We start from the raw sequence: 16,494 nt of genomic DNA on the forward strand, positions 1-16,494 counted from the left end.
TTACAGGAGCTTTTTAATTTTTTTTTATTATAAGACTTATAATATTTTCCTATTTTTATTTTATTTGTTTTATTTTATATTTTGTTTGAAATTGTTGTTTTCAGATAGTTCATTTTTCTTTTCTTAATTTTTAAAAAGCATTGGGTTTTAGGTCCTTTTTCATTAGTTTCAGTGTTAGTTTTAGACTTTGTTATTAAGATATGTTTGTACTGTTGAACTGTAAAACTGCTGAAATTCAGAACAGTCCAGAACAATGCAGTGACCTGACCAGTCCCGTGACTGATCTCAACCGAAAGGGTACCCCAGATCAGGTGGCATTCATGCAGGTGAAGGAGCCTAACCCTTCCATCCCTTTTATTGTACAGACAGTGTTGGGAAGGTTACTTTTAAAATGTATTCCATTACAGAATACAGAATACATGCCCCAAAATGTATTCTGTAACGTATTCCATTACGTTACTCAATGACAGTAACGTATTCTGAATACTTTGGATTACTTAATATATTATCATGCTTTTTACAACTACGTGAATGTACTATTGCTGTGTGATTTATTACTATTACTGAAGGTCCGCGGCTCCGAACCTTAGTAAAGGGACCTCTGACTAATACGGCGGGGTCCCTGTCGGCTCGTAGCTGAAAAATAGCTTTACTTTGTTGTGTGGGTCAACTTTTCTTGCGAGAGACAGAGAGAGGCGTTGAAAGGCTGCTCCAACGGAACTTATTGTTTTCGGAGGAAAACACGAACACGGTGTACAGTCGAGTCTTAATAGCTTACTTACAACTGGGCTCCTCAGGCACTCTTCTTGGCTGCAGTGGTTATTATTATATTTACATGCTTCCAGCTCCCGTTTTTGCTCGATGACTGCTCGTACTTTTCCACTATCCTATCCTATAGAGGAGGGAGACTATTTTCTCCCTCCTCTTGCTCACAGACACATAACGTGTATGGTGGTCCATTCTCCCTGCAACATGGACTACACTGCCCATGAGGCTACATTCTTTAGAGCTATGCTTGTAGCATGTTAGCTTAGCACAACAACAACAAAAAGGCGCTCTCTCACCCAGGAAACACACAGGTCGTGCCCAAATTCATGGGCTGTATCCTCCTGAGGACCCGGCCTCAGGACTTGTCAGCAGCTTTTGACACGGTCGACCATGGCATCCTGTTATCACGGCTAGAAATATGCTGGCCTAAAAGGATCTGCCCTACAGTGGTTTCGTTCCTATTTGTCAGAAAGGTTTTTTTTATGTCAATATGGGCCCCCACAACTCCAAAATAGCCCCTCTTAAATACGGTGTACCTCAAGGCTCTATTTTGGGTCCTGCCCTGTTCGCACTCTATTTGTTGCCATTGGGCTCCATCTTCTCACGGTACAGCATTTCGTTTCACTGTTTTGCTGATGATTTGCAGATTTATCTACCTTTAAAAGCAGGGTCAGACCATCTGCAGCTCTTATTACACTGCCTTGATGATGTCAAACAGTGGTTGTCATTAAATTTTTTAAAGCTAAATGAAAATAAAACTGAGGTTGTCATTTTTGGCAACTTTAATCATATCAACAGCACTCTGGGCGCCCTTTCCTCGTATTGTAAAACACATGTAAAAAACCTCGGTGTCTACATTGATGGTTCTTTTAAATTGAATAAGGAGGTGAGTGCAGTAGTTCAGTCCTGTTTTTTTCAGTTAAGACAGCTAGCCAAGGTAAAGCCATACCTTCCGGCTAACGTCTTTGAGCGTGTTATTCACCTTTTTCTTACTTGCAGATTAGACTACTGCAATTCATTGTATTATGGTCTAGATCAGGCCACCATCCATCGTCTTCAGATGGTTCAAAATGCAGCTGCTCACCTGCTAACTGGTACCAAATGGAGAGAGCATATATCCCCAGTCTTAGCTTCTTTACACTGGCTTCCTGTCTCCTACAGGATCCAATTTAAACTTCTACTTTTTGTTTTTAAGTCACTTAATGCTCGAGCCCCTCCTTACCTGTCTGAGCTCCTCTCTGCCTATGCTCCAGGAAAAACCACGAGGTCTAGCTGAAAACTAATGCTGTCCATCCCACGGACTAACCTCAAATCCTGTGGTGATAGATCCTTCTTTGTGGCAGGTCCCAGACTTTGGAATAGTCTCCCCTTAAATATTAGATCTGCACAAACACTTGAGCAATTTAAATCATTACTAAAGACACATTTCTATGCCCTGGCTTTTAACACACTATGACCCAAGCATTTTGGTCTTATTTTAATTAGTTTAGTTATTGTTTTAATTCTTTTACTGTCCTATTATTGTTTTTTTACTGTTATTATTGCATTACATTGTTGCTTTTTAATACCATTTTTATATTGTTAAGCACTTTGCGCAGCATCGGCTGTTTGAAATGTGCTATATAAATAAATTTGACCTTGACCTTGACTGCGGTGATCTGAAAGTGATGTGCCAGGAGTTGTGCCGTTCTCGGCGGCTCCAGTGACCCTCGAGCTCTCGGCTACCTATCGAGCTGGTGGGTAGCAGACGTCTCTGAAAACGTTGAAACACTTTTGCAAATATGCGATATCTTGATGAACCGAGCAGATATTTGATGTTTACACAGCTACTTTCTCACCTGAAAATATGTTAAAACTTTATTTTGTGACCCAGAAAGATTAGTATGAGTAATTTTAAAACTTAGTAGCGGCCGCCATTGTTGGAAACTGGAGTTTGGCTGGGATATGGTGGGCCACGAAGGACACACCCGAACCATCCTTCAAATTCGGGAAAAGGGAGGACGCATTTGTCGGCTGCATTCGGAGGAGTCTACGAATTTGGACAGCTTTGTCGCGTCGCTGTGACGTAATCGGTCTACAAATGCGGCCTCAGGGAGGATGCAGCCCATGAATTTGGACACGACCACAGTCGCAGAGAGAGAGAGAGAGAGAGCGTCGCCCTGTAACCATGGCAATCATAACGCTGCCTCCTGGAACAACAGAACGTAGCTGTCAAACAAAACCCAAACAGTCCTGACCCGCGACAATATGAAACAGGAAAGTACCGCAGTGTAATCCATCTATTTCAACAAAGTAACTGTATTCTGAATACCACCTTTTTAAACGGTAACTGTAACGGAATACAGTTACTCATATTTTGTATTTTAAATACGTAACAGCGGTACATGTATTCCGTTACTCCCCAACACTGTGTACAGATTAAGGTCTCAAACACAGGGCTGGAGGCAGTAGAGTAGAGAAAGAGTACCTGGCCATCAAGTGGGTCTTTGACTCTCTTTGTATTTACCTCCTGGGGTGCTCTTCCACCCTCTTCAGATCATGCCCCTAAGTTGGGTGGATGGGGTAATGTGGCGGGTAGTGGTTTGTAGCTCAGCTGTATGGGAGGTTTGGAGCAGTGGGTTCAGGGTGTGGTGTCAGGGTAGGGTGACTCATACAGCTGACCTTAATCATCTGATCATGTCTCCCCATTGTAACAATTCTGTTTTGTTTTTTTGTTTTTGAGAAATCCATGGATAGAATTTGTTGTTAAAAGGATGAGACAGCTTTACATTGCAAAAGATATAACAGTAGGTGATGAAAATTTGCAGGAATGACATCTGTCCACTTGATCAGTGAGGACACCTAAAGAAGGAGTAACGTTTTCATAGGTGGATCAGACTTGTTTTCAAAATAAATTTTGCAGCAGCAGAATTCACGTGCAAACACATAAAACACTGACTGCACCAGTCACTAAATGTGACTCTTGCTAACTAAACAAGACCAGCTGCACATTAAGGAGAACAAACAAGATTTTCATGCATTCAGATTATCTGCACACCCACAAAACCAACAAAGGATCAGCTGTTGTCTGTACTCTTCTAAACTGTGCAGTAAATACACTTCACCCTACAGTAGCAGAAGTCCAAGAATGTATTACACGGTGCTCAGCACTCGAGGCATGCACATAACTGTTTCTCTGTGTCCATATCAAACATGGGCAGCTGGCCAGACAACGTGCAAATAGCTATAAATGTGCCACTCAGACAGACTTTATCTCATGTGATATGGAGCAGGAGGAGTTGAGACTGTTTAAACAAACTGGAGTACAAAATTATAGGTTAGCTAAATTCTTGCCCCCTGAAGCTAAAAATGACATTAACTGTCAAAGAAACCTGCAGGTGTTTGCATCAGATTGTTATGTAATCCTTCAGTCAGTTAGAGCAAAGGAGAAAATATGCTTTCTAATTTTGTACAGTGGCAATTAGTCTATTTTCTCTTAGGAGAGGATATAATATCTGCTGTCAAGGCCAAAATAAATGTCGCCAATAAACAGTCCAAGGAGGGTAGATGCACTATATTGCCGAAAATATTTGGTACTTGCTTTCACATGAATACCTGAGTGAACTTGAGTGGCAACCCCTTCTTAGCCCATAGGGTTTAATATGAATTCGACCCACCCCTTGCAGCTATAACTGCCTCAACTTTTCTGAGAAGGCTTTTCCAAAAGGTTTAGCATGAGAAGGCCTGGCTCGGAGTCTCCACTCCAATTCATCCCAAAGGCTTTCCATTGGGTTGAGGTCAGGACTCATTGCAGGGCAATCAAGTTCTTCCACATTAAACTTGCTCATCCATGTCTTTTATGGAACTTGCTTTGTGCACTGGTACGAAGTCATGTTGGAACAGGAAGGGTCCAACCCCCAACTGTTTTCACAAAGCTGGGAGCATGAAACTGTCAGAAATGTCTTGGTTTGCTGAAGCATTAAGAGTTCCTTTCACTGTAACTACGGGGCTGAGCCCAACTCCTGACAAAGAACCCTAAACCATAATCCCCCCTCCACTAAACTTTAGAGTTGGCACAGTGCAGTCAGGCAAGTCCTGTTCTCCTGGCAACCACCAAACCCAGACTCGTCCATCAGAATCCCAGACGGGGAAGTGTGAGAAGGGCTGTCAGTGGTTCCTGAAAGTTTTCTGGATAGGTACAAAAGAATTGTTGCACCAAAAACCTCCCAGTGCTTGCTTGCAGATTGCCATGGCTGCCTTCAAACTTGAAAACAAGCTAGCAAACTGGAAATGGAGAAGGTTCTCCTTTAAAGTAAAAGGTCTGTCACATGTTTCAAGATGTGCAACTTCTACTTTCAACCTTGAACCTTTTCCATTTCACAGTTTCACTACATCTCAAAGAGTAGTTGGAGAGTGTTTGTAGACAAGTCCGTCACTTTCAATCAAACTAGGACTGCAGAAATATGCTAGGGGTTGCCAGGTGTGTCACTCAATGGTCTGGTCTTTAGGACTTTAGCAATCATTTACCTTGTAAGTGTCATCAACCTCCAGTAACTACTCAACATATCACATGCCTGTGAAACCTCATTAATTAAGTCTAATATAGTCTAATATTAGCAATGATTGTCTAAAATGGTCATTAATGGAAAGGTAGTGTGATGTTGTTTTCTATAAATGTAAATGATTTTGTCTCCTGCGAACAGTATAAATTTTAATATGGAGCATAATTTGATGAGAAGTGAACTCCATTAACTGACCACAATCTACAAATGAACAGCATGCTTTATTCTGCATCACCTGAAAGTAGCAAAATGAAAAAAGCAATCATCAGGAAAGTGTTTACGTTGGACACAGAGCAAAAGAGTCAAGAGCCAACATCTTATAGACTTCTATGAAACATTTTTCAACCAGAGGAGTTGCCCCCTTCTGGCCATTAAAATGAATGCAAGTTTAAGGTGCTTCACTTTTTAAACGCAAAAGGTAAAAGCTAAAACACTAAGGATGAAGCTTTAAAAACAGAACTTTGCAAATTTATTGTGGACGTCAGGTCGGCTACATCTATATTTTATATATTTTATATAGCTGTGGTGTTGCTGGTTTTTTTTAAACTTGGCACACGCTTAACCCTTTTCTGTGCAATACAATACCACTGTACTATTTTCTGTGTCTTTTACGTTTGTGTGAGCTGGGAACTCAACATAATAAGTAAGACCATCTGAACTCATCATTTTTCATGGGCAAAATGCACAAACCCCAAAATATTAACTGGATAGTCAGTGATAATTTTCAGTCTTAAATATATTTTGTTGATGCTTGTTAAAGTACTTCTATTGTACTAAATTCCACTTTAAACCAAAATTATTTTATAATAGCCGAACAGGATCTTTAAATCTTTGTTATTGTATTCACTAGATAGTTATTGCTTAATGTGTACCAGTTTCTGTAAGCAGTATCAGCACACAACAGCACACTGCATCCACAGAAGATGAACGAGAAGAGAGAAACAAATAAGCTCAGTTGTATTGCAGAGATCCTCAGTCGATGTAAGGGGTTGCCAAGTGTGTTTTATTGGCATGCTCATCCATCAAAAGGCCAACACAAGCTGAATCTAAGGTCAAAGGGATGCTTCTTGGAAGGAGATAGACAGCTTTTAATGATTTAAACAAGAGACAATAATTTTGTTAAAGGTCAGCGACCGACAGATTCATGGATCTGTTTTTCTTCTGTCATTTCAAGATCATTTTTACAGGACAAGGATGGTGGAGTATTGTTATTAATGCTAAAATGTCCTTTAAAGGCAATAAAGAGCTGTGAGGAGTGACGTTTTGTGTGTTTAAAAGGGGGAGAAAACAGAAAAGCTGACTTCTGTTGTTCCATTTTTAAGTCTCCACTGGCTGGTAGATGCCTACACTCCTCTTACATTCATCAGCCAATAATATATTTGATATAATGGATGGTGCCAAATTGGAGAGAAAAATGTGTCAAAGCCAAAATAGGTAAATAAATAAATAAAAACAGCATGCGGTAGAAGACTGGTGTTAATTTCATTCCTTAATTATCCAGGCTTAATTAGCCTGGAGTGGGAGCATATGGCATTTATTTTAAGAGCTTCTGACCAAGTAATGCACCGCTCTTCATCTTGGAAAACCCTTCTTATGTAACAAGAATGTAAAGCATGCATTGCGGTCGAAACAAACAGTGGAAACAGAGTTTAATTTGAACACTAATCCCACCATGATACACAGGACAATTATTTAGGATGACATCATGGGAATAAAGTTTATTTTTAAGTAATAAAATTTATGGAATGAAAACAAAAAAAAAAGAAATGTTTTGTGTATTTTATGTATTCAGGCATGTGCTTGTACTGTATGACGGGAACAAGGGATATAAATTTACTGCAGAAGGCTTCTAAATAAAATGGACTATACTTTCTAAGAGGTTTAAAGGATGAGCCAATGCTGAGTGTCCAAATAATACAACTTAGCAAAGAACCAATTTTGAATGACACGGGACCTGAGAGACGTCATCTGGGCCTTCAGCTGATCCATCATCAGTAGCAACAGGTCTTATGGAGTAAATACAAGTTTAAATTTTTGGCTCAAATCATCATCATTATGTACAGAGGATGTCAGGAGAGTGGTACCACAGTGAGTGTCTGCAGTAATGTGTAAAAGACAGTGGAGGCTCTGTCATGTTTGGCAATTTTGTCAAAATTGATGAATTATGAATACAGAAAAGTGCCATCAGATTTTGATCCACCATGCAGTACCATTTGGAAAACTGATCTGATTGGTAACCGCATCATTTTTCAGATTGACAATGACCCCAAACACACTGCTAATGTAGTAAAAGCCTACCTGGATAGAAAAACACACAGTGCAATACTATCAGTCATCGATTGGCCTCCCCAGAGCCCGGACCTCAACATTATTGAAGCAGTGTGGGATCATGTTAACAGAGAACAGAACAAAACATCCAAGAAAGAGCTTTGAATGTCCTTCAAGAAGCCTGGAGAAATATTCCTGAAGACTACTTAAAGACATGACAAGAAAGCTGTTCAGGCTGTGCTGAAGAATTAAGGTGGTCAAAGCAAATATTGACTTTCAAGCTCATTAGAAGTGTACAAACTCTGTTTTTGCCTTATATGCTGTATTTCTGACAGATTGCTGTGGTGGCTCAAAACTTCTTTTTTTTTTTTTGCAGCATTGTAATTAACAAAGCCATTCAGATAGAGCAGTACTGCTGAATGAAACTCAGTATGTTGGATGAAACTCAACCTTTAGTTAACCAGACAATGTCCTTGACTTCACGCACACTGAACCAGACTTCCTGCACACTTACTTATTACAAGTTAATGCTGTAGGTGAGACAACACATACCTACAACCGCTGCACAAATATTTCATGAAATTATTGTTCTTAAATGTTGCAAACATCTTTGTGGCTAAAACTTTGTGGGGTTTTTTTTAAAACTCTGAACAGAATCTTCTATTTAAGCTTTGGGTCTTAATCAAATTTGCTGTAATCTAGTCTTTAGCTCATAAAAATCCACCTCTCAGCAACATCTCTGAGCTTTGTTGAACAGCTGTTCAAATAATGCAAAAGACCCACAAGGACACAACTCAGATGTGAAAAGTGTAGAGTTATAAAGTTATGGGGTTTCTCAGAGGCTGATTCAATTCATTCTGATGTGATTTTATCTTCTGAAAAGGCAGCTTCATTGTTTAATTACTTTCGCGTTATGGTTGAAGTAGCACAGTCATGCCCTTGTTAACCCGACAGTGGGACTGTCGCCTCAGAACCGTCAAGTGGCCCAGTCAGGCAGAAGCTGGGACAGGGTGTACCAAAGCAGCACTGCCACACTGACAGTTACAGTGGACATTTGGCTTGTGTTTTGCTCGGGTTACTGTTGTGGATGAACTGATTCACTAACACCACCTGACCTAAAATCCCATCCCACGCCCCTGCTGATGCTGAGCCACAAGACACGGTCCTTTCATTTCCATATTTATGCTTTTCATCTGAGAAAAGGGAAAAAACAAGAAAAGAAAACTTGCACATGTCAAGGAACACATTCAGCAATAACTCTTGTATAAATATCTGGCATAAAGCAAGAAAGCCAAACAGATAAAGTCAGGCATTCAGTGGTCACGGCTGCCCCCTGTTGTTTAACTTCAGTAACAAGAATGCTCCTTCCTTGTTAAACTAACACACTCATAATAACAACTGGTGTACATTTATCTCAATAACAGAACAATTAACCCACATTAATCTGACACTACAGTTCGATGACCACTGACTGCTTATGGTTGTGATGACTGTTGCTGACTCCTGAGCTCGGCTAGCTGTCTCCTCATGTGGTAGATATCATCAGACATTTGCCTAAGGGAAAGTAGGCACAACTTAGTAGCCTTTAGTATTTAGAAGCAGGACATCAATCATCTCTGTTCTGGCATTTAGAGCTATTTGTAGCATGTCTACTGTCACATGTTTATAGTATTTCTACCTGTGGTTGGCTTGTGCCCTGCTCAGCTGGCAGCGTAGGCGCTTCATGATGGCTTCATAGCGCCTGTTCTGGATCTGAGGAAGGGGGAAAAGTGATGTTGTTGATGCTTTCTTTCAGACTGAAACATAACTCATGTCTTGATACAAATTCTATCTAGGTGATTTAGCTGTTTTATGAACAAATGTCAGCCTCATAAGATGTCCCTGGTTTCTGTTGGGTAAGTCTGCACACCTCTATGTCTTTCTTTATTTGGGCATGAATCTCAGACTCTTTTTGGAGCCGGTGTCTCTTCTCAGATATGGTCTTCATCTTCAGGGAGACCTCCTCTTTCAGAGCTTTAATCTCTCTCTGCACACATGAGCATATAATAGTTATGGATACTGAAGATCTCTGAAAAAGATCCCTATGATTAAAATGAAGAGACCACCTTTGCCATCTGCACTGTGTTTCCATTTGGATTGTTCAAATCTTCCTTCAGCTCCTCGTTTTGCTTTCTCAGCATCTGTACTAGTTCTTTCTTCTCCTTCAGCTCGTTATGGGCCTTTGTCTGGCTCACTGCATGCAAAACAGCTGCCCTGTGGCCTTCCATCTTACTTCGGTAAGCGTTGAACCCTGCAAGCGCCACTAGTGCAACCTCCTCCTCCTCACCTATCAGAATCTGGAGTTCTGTGTTTTCCTTGCTGATGGATACACAGCGATCATGAAGGAGTTTGGTCTGCTGCTCCAGCTGCTCCATCTCACTTTCCAGCACTAGGATTTCTCTCACTTTTGATCTCAGGTCCTTGTCTATGCCCTCGTTTTTCCTCTCAAGCTCTGACAGAGTTGCCTGGAAAATAAGGCAAACCAAAAAGTCCAATTAAGTCATAAAGAAAGCCACAAACTATGCAAATAAATGTTTACTTCACTTTCTAGACAATTTTCTCCCATTGTGTTTTTTAATTATATTTTGTGACTCTTTTTGATCATTTGACACCTCTTTGTGGTGGATTTGAGGCACATTTTGGTTAATTAGGTCTCTTTATGTAACATTTTATGACTTAGTTACTCTGACGGTTATATTTGCATCATTATACATATAGTATAGTTCTGGGACAAGACAACGGATTTTCCTGGCTCTTTGGGTGCACAGAACTGTGCTCAGTAGGCTGAGTGATGTGTCCATGGTAAAAAAAAAAATCTATCTAATATGCCATCATTTTGTATTATGATAGCCACTTTATATGTTATACTATGTTATTACCATTGTACAAAGCAGGAATGGGCAATTAATTTTTCCGAAGGGCCACATAAGAAAGCGGGACTGTGGAGGAGCAGATCAAAAAGCTTGTAAAAAAGCTAAAATAAAAAATTGCTCATTTGGCCCCTTCAGAAAAATAATTGCCCAATGTGTTTTGCATTTAGTTAATCAGTGTTGTAGGGGAATAGGGTTAGAGATGAACCTGCAGGGTACTGAGTGTCCTCTGTTTCTCTTTCAGGGCCTCTTTCTGGGTATAGCCATGTTGACTCACATTCTCCACTGCCTTGGTTAACGAAAACCCAGGCGGTCCTGGAAATCATGAGAATCACTTTGTGAAAGTCTATAAAATAACTACCTGGCTGCCAATTTAGCCAAATTTTCATTTTCATTGGCAAAGTTTAAGCCAAGGGGTTATTTATTTCTTTAAAATGGACGCCACTGATCACGTAAAACAATAAAATATTAGGCCTTTAAAAGTAGCAAACACCAACTTCTTTACTTACTCTGAGCTAACATTAATTAGCTATGTAGCTTATGCTAGACTAACAAAGCTAACATCAGCTCTATTTATTTATTTGTTACAGTTTAAGTTATGTACAGTTGCTTAAACAATTAAGCAGACTTATATTTACTTTCCTGTATTGCCAAAAACAAACAAAACATCTTACCATCTTCACTGACCCCAAAGTTTGGCATATTGACTTGCTAGCTTATAATTTTCTATACTGTTTATGTCTGATAGTTAGCAATGACAGCATGCCATTTTTATCCTTGGGTTTCAAGTAACCCTAGAAAAATGTGAAATCAACTAACTTAAAAAGATTAAATAAACAAAGCTAATATGGTGTTAAGTTAATATGTTCATTTACAATATAAACGAAAGTATTTATTTAGTTTACTTTTTATTAATTTATTTGCAATTAGAAAAATGAGCAGCGGGATGTAACCTAACCATTGATACAATACGACTACGATTCCCACAGTTCACTTTTTCTCCACGTCAAACTATATCCGGTCTCTCTTACAGCCAGCAGCAGTCTCGCATGTAAACACAAAAATAAAACTAGCGAGCATTATTTTACTTCACTTGTCACCGCCTAAATTTAGTCAAATGCTTGTCAGGCGTTGCCTCAGACTGTGCTCTTTGTGTACCCGTGTAGTTTACAGCAGCGGAGTAAGAAGAGGAGGATGGAGGACACTTGTGGGACACGCCAGTGTGAAACATGCTAACAGGACAGACGTGCCACACTGGGGCAGAGTAATGTTTAAACGCTTCTTTCACAGTGATTTGGGGGAGCTGTACAAGAACGAGTCAGTTCAGGTGTATCTCGAGCAGCTCATGGAGGAGCACAGAGACCTGAGCAAGAAGCTACAGCATGCATACCTCAGTGAGTCAGACAGAAAGGGGCTCACAAAGAAGCACACTGAGTTGCTGCCTCTGGCAAGTGTGTTTAGGAGCATTGAACAAGCTCAGAAAGACCTCGAAGAGGTCAGTTCACTTCTAAAAGGTGAGTAGGATTTTTTTAAGCTTACTATATATACATGTAATGGCTTTATAAACACACCTCTCAAACCACAGAAAACCATCAAACGAGGTCTTCTAACTATTTAAATACCACATGTATTTGCTGCTTTGTGTGAGCACAGTTTTACTTTGCATTCTTAAATACAATAAATAAAATTATTTTCCTTACTCATGGCAGGTTTAGCTGGCACCAAAGATGAAGATGAAGATCTGACCCAGCTGCTAAAAGAGGAGGAAGCACAAATCTCCAGCAAGATTTTGGCTTTAAGAAGAGACGTAAGAACCCAAAAGACACAGCTAATTAATGCAGAAGTGTGTGACGGACCATTGTTTCTTCATGAGGTTTTCTCTTTACCGCAGCTAATCAAAGCTCTTATCCCCACTGATCCTCTTGACTCGAGTAATGTTCTGCTGGAGGTCGTATCAGGGCGGACAACAGGAGGTATGAAGGAAAGCAAAACTCTGAATTTGTTTTTATAAATTCAAAATACAATTCACAGTAAAATACTGCAAATAAGCGTTATTATGGAAAATAAGTGTTATACTTTCTCATGTGTGGTTTCAGGTGACATTTGTCAGCAGTTCACCAAAGAAATGTTTGACATGTACCAGGGTTTTGCATTTTACAAAAACTGGGACTTTGAGGTGTTGAACTACACACCTGCAGAGTATGGTAAGGTAATTTTTGTATTTCTGTATCATTCATAAATAGTTCCTGCTGTATCCCCCCCCCCGAGTGTCTTTGTTATTAGTTCCAACTCACTCATCATGGGATTGAATGACTATGTGTGGATTAGAGTAGAAATTTAAACTTGTGGTGATCAGTGGACATAAACCTCCTACCAAAACATTTACAGCTGCATGAACGGTGTCTCTCAGGTGGTCTGCACCATGCAGCAGCGAGAATAGCTGGAGAGAACGTGTACAGGCACCTGAAGCACGAAGGAGGAACCCACCGGGTTCAAAGGATCCCTGAGGTGGGGCTCTCCTCCAGGATGCAGCGAATCCACACAGGAACCGTGACTGTCATCATCCTGCCTCAGCCAGTTGAGGTACACTGCGTTTTTTTCTTTTTATGACTTCTCTTTGTTTACTGGAATGGTTAAACAGTACATCTCTGTTTTTATCTTTGGTGCTTGCAGTTTGAAGTCCACATCGATCCAAAGGATCTTCGAATCGACACGTTCAGATCTCGTGGTCCTGGGGGGCAAAGTGTTAACACAACAGACAGCGCAGTGCGCGTAGTTCATCTTCCGACAGGTAAACTGTACCACCATGCCGTTTTGCTTCCTCAAAGATTGTATAAAATATGTAGCCACTGTGATGTGCTCTTTCAAACCTCACTCACACACTATGGGAGGTGCTCTCTGTGGTAACCAATCATGGAAGCTCCTCCACCACCTCTGTCTAAGACAGACCAGTCACTTCGAGGAGGCAGTTGTCCCTTGACACCTTTGAAAGAGAATGATAACTGAGTGAGGTACACTATATTGCCTCACCAATCCAAATCATTGAATTCAGGTGTTCCAATCACTTCCATGACCACAGGTGTATAAAATCAAGCACCATGCAGACTGCTTCTACAAACATGCAGTGGTGTAAATCACTGGACTCTAGAGCGGAAACGTGTTCTCTGGATTGACGAATCGATGGATGAGTCTGGCTTTGGCGGTTGCCTGGAGACCAGTACTTGCATTGTGCCAAGTGTAAAGTTTGGTGGAGGGGGGATTATGGTGTGGGTTTGGTTTTCAGGACCTGAGATCCAGTGAAAGGAAATCTTAATGCTTCAGCATACCAAGACATTTTGGATAACTCCATACTTCCAACTTTATGGAAAGAGTTTGGGATGGCCCCTTCCTGTTCCAACATACACGTGTGAAGGCAGACAAGCGAATGCTTTTGGCAATATAGTGTACATCACCTGACTGCCCTACTTGTATGGCCACATGATTTGAAGCTTCATTGTTTTGTGTGTTGCCATGTTAGTGTTTTTGGAACCCAAAGGGATCAAATTTTAATGTTGAGTGCCAAGTTGTCATCTAAAGTTTGCCTAATACATTTATGATCCATTTATGCATCACTTAACACATAAAGCAGATACAGCAGGTTTTTTCCTCTTTGCAGGAATAACTGCAGAGTGTCAGCAGACTCGATCTCAGCTGCAAAACAGAGAAACGGCCATGCGCATGTTGAGAGCCAGGCTCTACCAAGGCATGATGGGTAAAGAGACTGAACAGAGGAATACAGCACGAAAGCAGCAGGTGGGTGAAGCAGGAAAACATAACCTGTAACATTCACAGATTTTTGTTCTCTTTTCCAACTTTGTCATTGTTCCTCTGTGTCTAAAAACAGGTGGGCACACGCTCTCAGTCAGAGAGAATTCGTACCTACAACTTCAGTCAGGATCGTGTCACAGACCACCGCACCGGATATACAACGAGGGACATCAAGGTTAGGTTTGAAGCCAGTGTTATCTACTTCAGCTAAAGGGTAAAAATCAATGTTGTGTGTTTTTTCATGTCTGTTTTTAGGAGTTCATGAGAGGTGGGGAGGCTCTCGATGATCTGATCTCTGATATACTTGAACACACAGAGAAGGAGGCTCTTCTCGAGGCGGCGGAGAACAGCAGCAGTTTGAAACGAACAGAGTCTGGACCGTCTGCAGACTGAGAGCAGCTTATGGGAGATGTGCTTCCTGACATATCTGACTGCTCTGTGCCTGCAGAACACATGTTATTCTATTATTTGGGCAATTAATTGCAAATGATGCAATGTAAGACAAACCAAAAGTAACAGAGGTTTTTATTTTTGTAATAAAATGTAACTTGTGTGTTTTGTGCCTTTGCAGTTTTCTAAATAACACTAAAGATTAAGGAGGGAGTAACTTGAACACCTTTAACAGGCCTGTCATTACAGTTTTAGCTAATATGGGTTTTAAAACTGCTGCTTTTTAAAAATAATGAACACACTGAATCACACTTACTGGCCATTTTATTAGGCACATGTGTTCAATCAGTGTCACCGGGCAGTTACTAGACAGATTCTCTATAGGGAGATGACAAACACTCTCAATTCAAAATACCATCCCCCAAGTAGAGACCGTTTAACAAATCATTTGGTCCCTGTTTGGTATGAGGTTGAAAAGCGCAATCTGATCTCAGATCTGAAACATGTCACAAAGGCAGTCATCACAGCTGATGGATGGACAAGTTCTACTCAAGACCATTACCTCACTGTAATGTTGGTACTATGTCAGATGAGGCCAGAATAAGGAAAAAGTCCTCAAAATAAGGCAGTCTATGAATCACAGATGGGGACATCTGTGGCAGAGAAATCCTGGAGGAGTTTGGAGTAAAAGAGAAGGTTGTGGCATGCATGGATGTAGCTGTGAAAAAGGTGAAATTTATCAAGCTGCCACGTTTTGCACACACACTAAATCTTGGACGCCGAAAGCTGTACAGCTGCAATACAGTTTCCAACTGGACAGGAAGGATTCATTCTGTGATTGTATGGATGAAGAAATCCCACATGGCAAGAGTAATCCTCAAGGAGAAACAGTAACTTCTTTGTATGAATACTTTTTAAATACTTGAATAAAAGTCAGCCAAAATGTAAATCAACAGATTAGGATCAATATAAAATGATAACATCATGTTTGTGATGATGGAGAGATTCTGTCAGCAGTTTTCAGCCATCCAAACTGCAGCTGTAGACCTCTGCCTAAGAAAGCCCATCAAGAAGGAGAAGTATATAATCTTTGGGGTATATAAAAATTGGTTGCTTAAACATATTAACATATTAAAATGTGTTTATTATTTTTTGTTTATATTGCAGACTTGGCAGAATTGGCAATGAGGACATGCAGAGGAGTTTCTGGTGCTGATGTTGAAGCATTACATGTCCACGCTTGCTGTGTTTAGTGAAAAAAGTCTGACCTGTGGCCAGAGACTGCCCATCCTTCTGCAGCAGAGAGTGAATCAAGAAGTCCAACTGCATAGAAGTCTTTTTCCCATTCCAATCAAGGACAGTGCCACAGTCTGGTGGTGCTATATTTTATTCCCTAACCAGCCAGTTAGAGAATCAATGAGGAATCGAATCGTTAAATGATATTGATAATTGGTATCGCTAAATTCTTATCAGTTCCCATCCTTAGTCTTTAGCATTTAATATTCTTTTGAAAATTATTTATTTTCATATTTCTTAAATAGACATTGCACTGTGTTATTAGTGGATGCCAAGAAAATACTGTTAAACTGAAGAAACTTACTGTTATTAGCAGTAATCAATTCAATTGAAGTAATCAGGTGCCTTAATTTAAAAAAATAAATTGTGACATATTTTTACGTTTTCAATGTCCAGATCTTTGACTTTTGTTTAATTAAAAATAATTTTTAAAAATTAACAATAAATATTTAGTTTTGCTAAACTGAAGAAGTGACTCTGTTGTACTTTTAAGTTATGTCAGCTTCCCATGGGAG

General features: G+C 40.2%; 2 protein-coding genes across 2 annotated transcripts; one reads left to right on the forward strand and one right to left on the reverse strand.

Moving 5' to 3' along the window:
- Positions 1-9,001: 9,001 nt before the first annotated feature.
- On the reverse strand, positions 9,002-11,258 carry ccdc122 (coiled-coil domain containing 122). Its single transcript, XM_080877227.1, has 6 exons — positions 11,161-11,258; positions 10,695-10,801; positions 9,683-10,081; positions 9,487-9,603; positions 9,256-9,329; positions 9,002-9,131 (listed from the first exon to the last, which is right to left on the reverse strand). The coding sequence occupies exons 1-6, from the start codon at positions 11,186-11,188 to the stop codon at positions 9,053-9,055; spliced, it is 804 nt and encodes a 267-aa protein (XP_080733353.1). The 5' UTR covers positions 11,189-11,258; the 3' UTR covers positions 9,002-9,052.
- Positions 11,259-11,507: 249 nt separating this feature from the next.
- mtrf1 (mitochondrial translational release factor 1) lies at positions 11,508-14,846 on the forward strand. Its single transcript, XM_080878913.1, has 9 exons — positions 11,508-12,000; positions 12,196-12,293; positions 12,378-12,459; positions 12,583-12,690; positions 12,897-13,069; positions 13,160-13,277; positions 14,142-14,278; positions 14,370-14,468; positions 14,549-14,846. Exons 1-9 carry the CDS (start codon positions 11,604-11,606, stop codon positions 14,684-14,686), a joined length of 1,350 nt encoding a protein of 449 aa, XP_080735039.1. The 5' UTR covers positions 11,508-11,603; the 3' UTR covers positions 14,687-14,846.
- Positions 14,847-16,494: the final 1,648 nt, after the last annotated feature.

Source organism: Rhamphochromis sp. 'chilingali' (assembly GCF_963969265.1).
Source record: "Rhamphochromis sp. 'chilingali' genome assembly, chromosome: 3".
NCBI classification, from domain to species: domain Eukaryota; kingdom Metazoa; phylum Chordata; class Actinopteri; order Cichliformes; family Cichlidae; genus Rhamphochromis; species Rhamphochromis sp. 'chilingali'.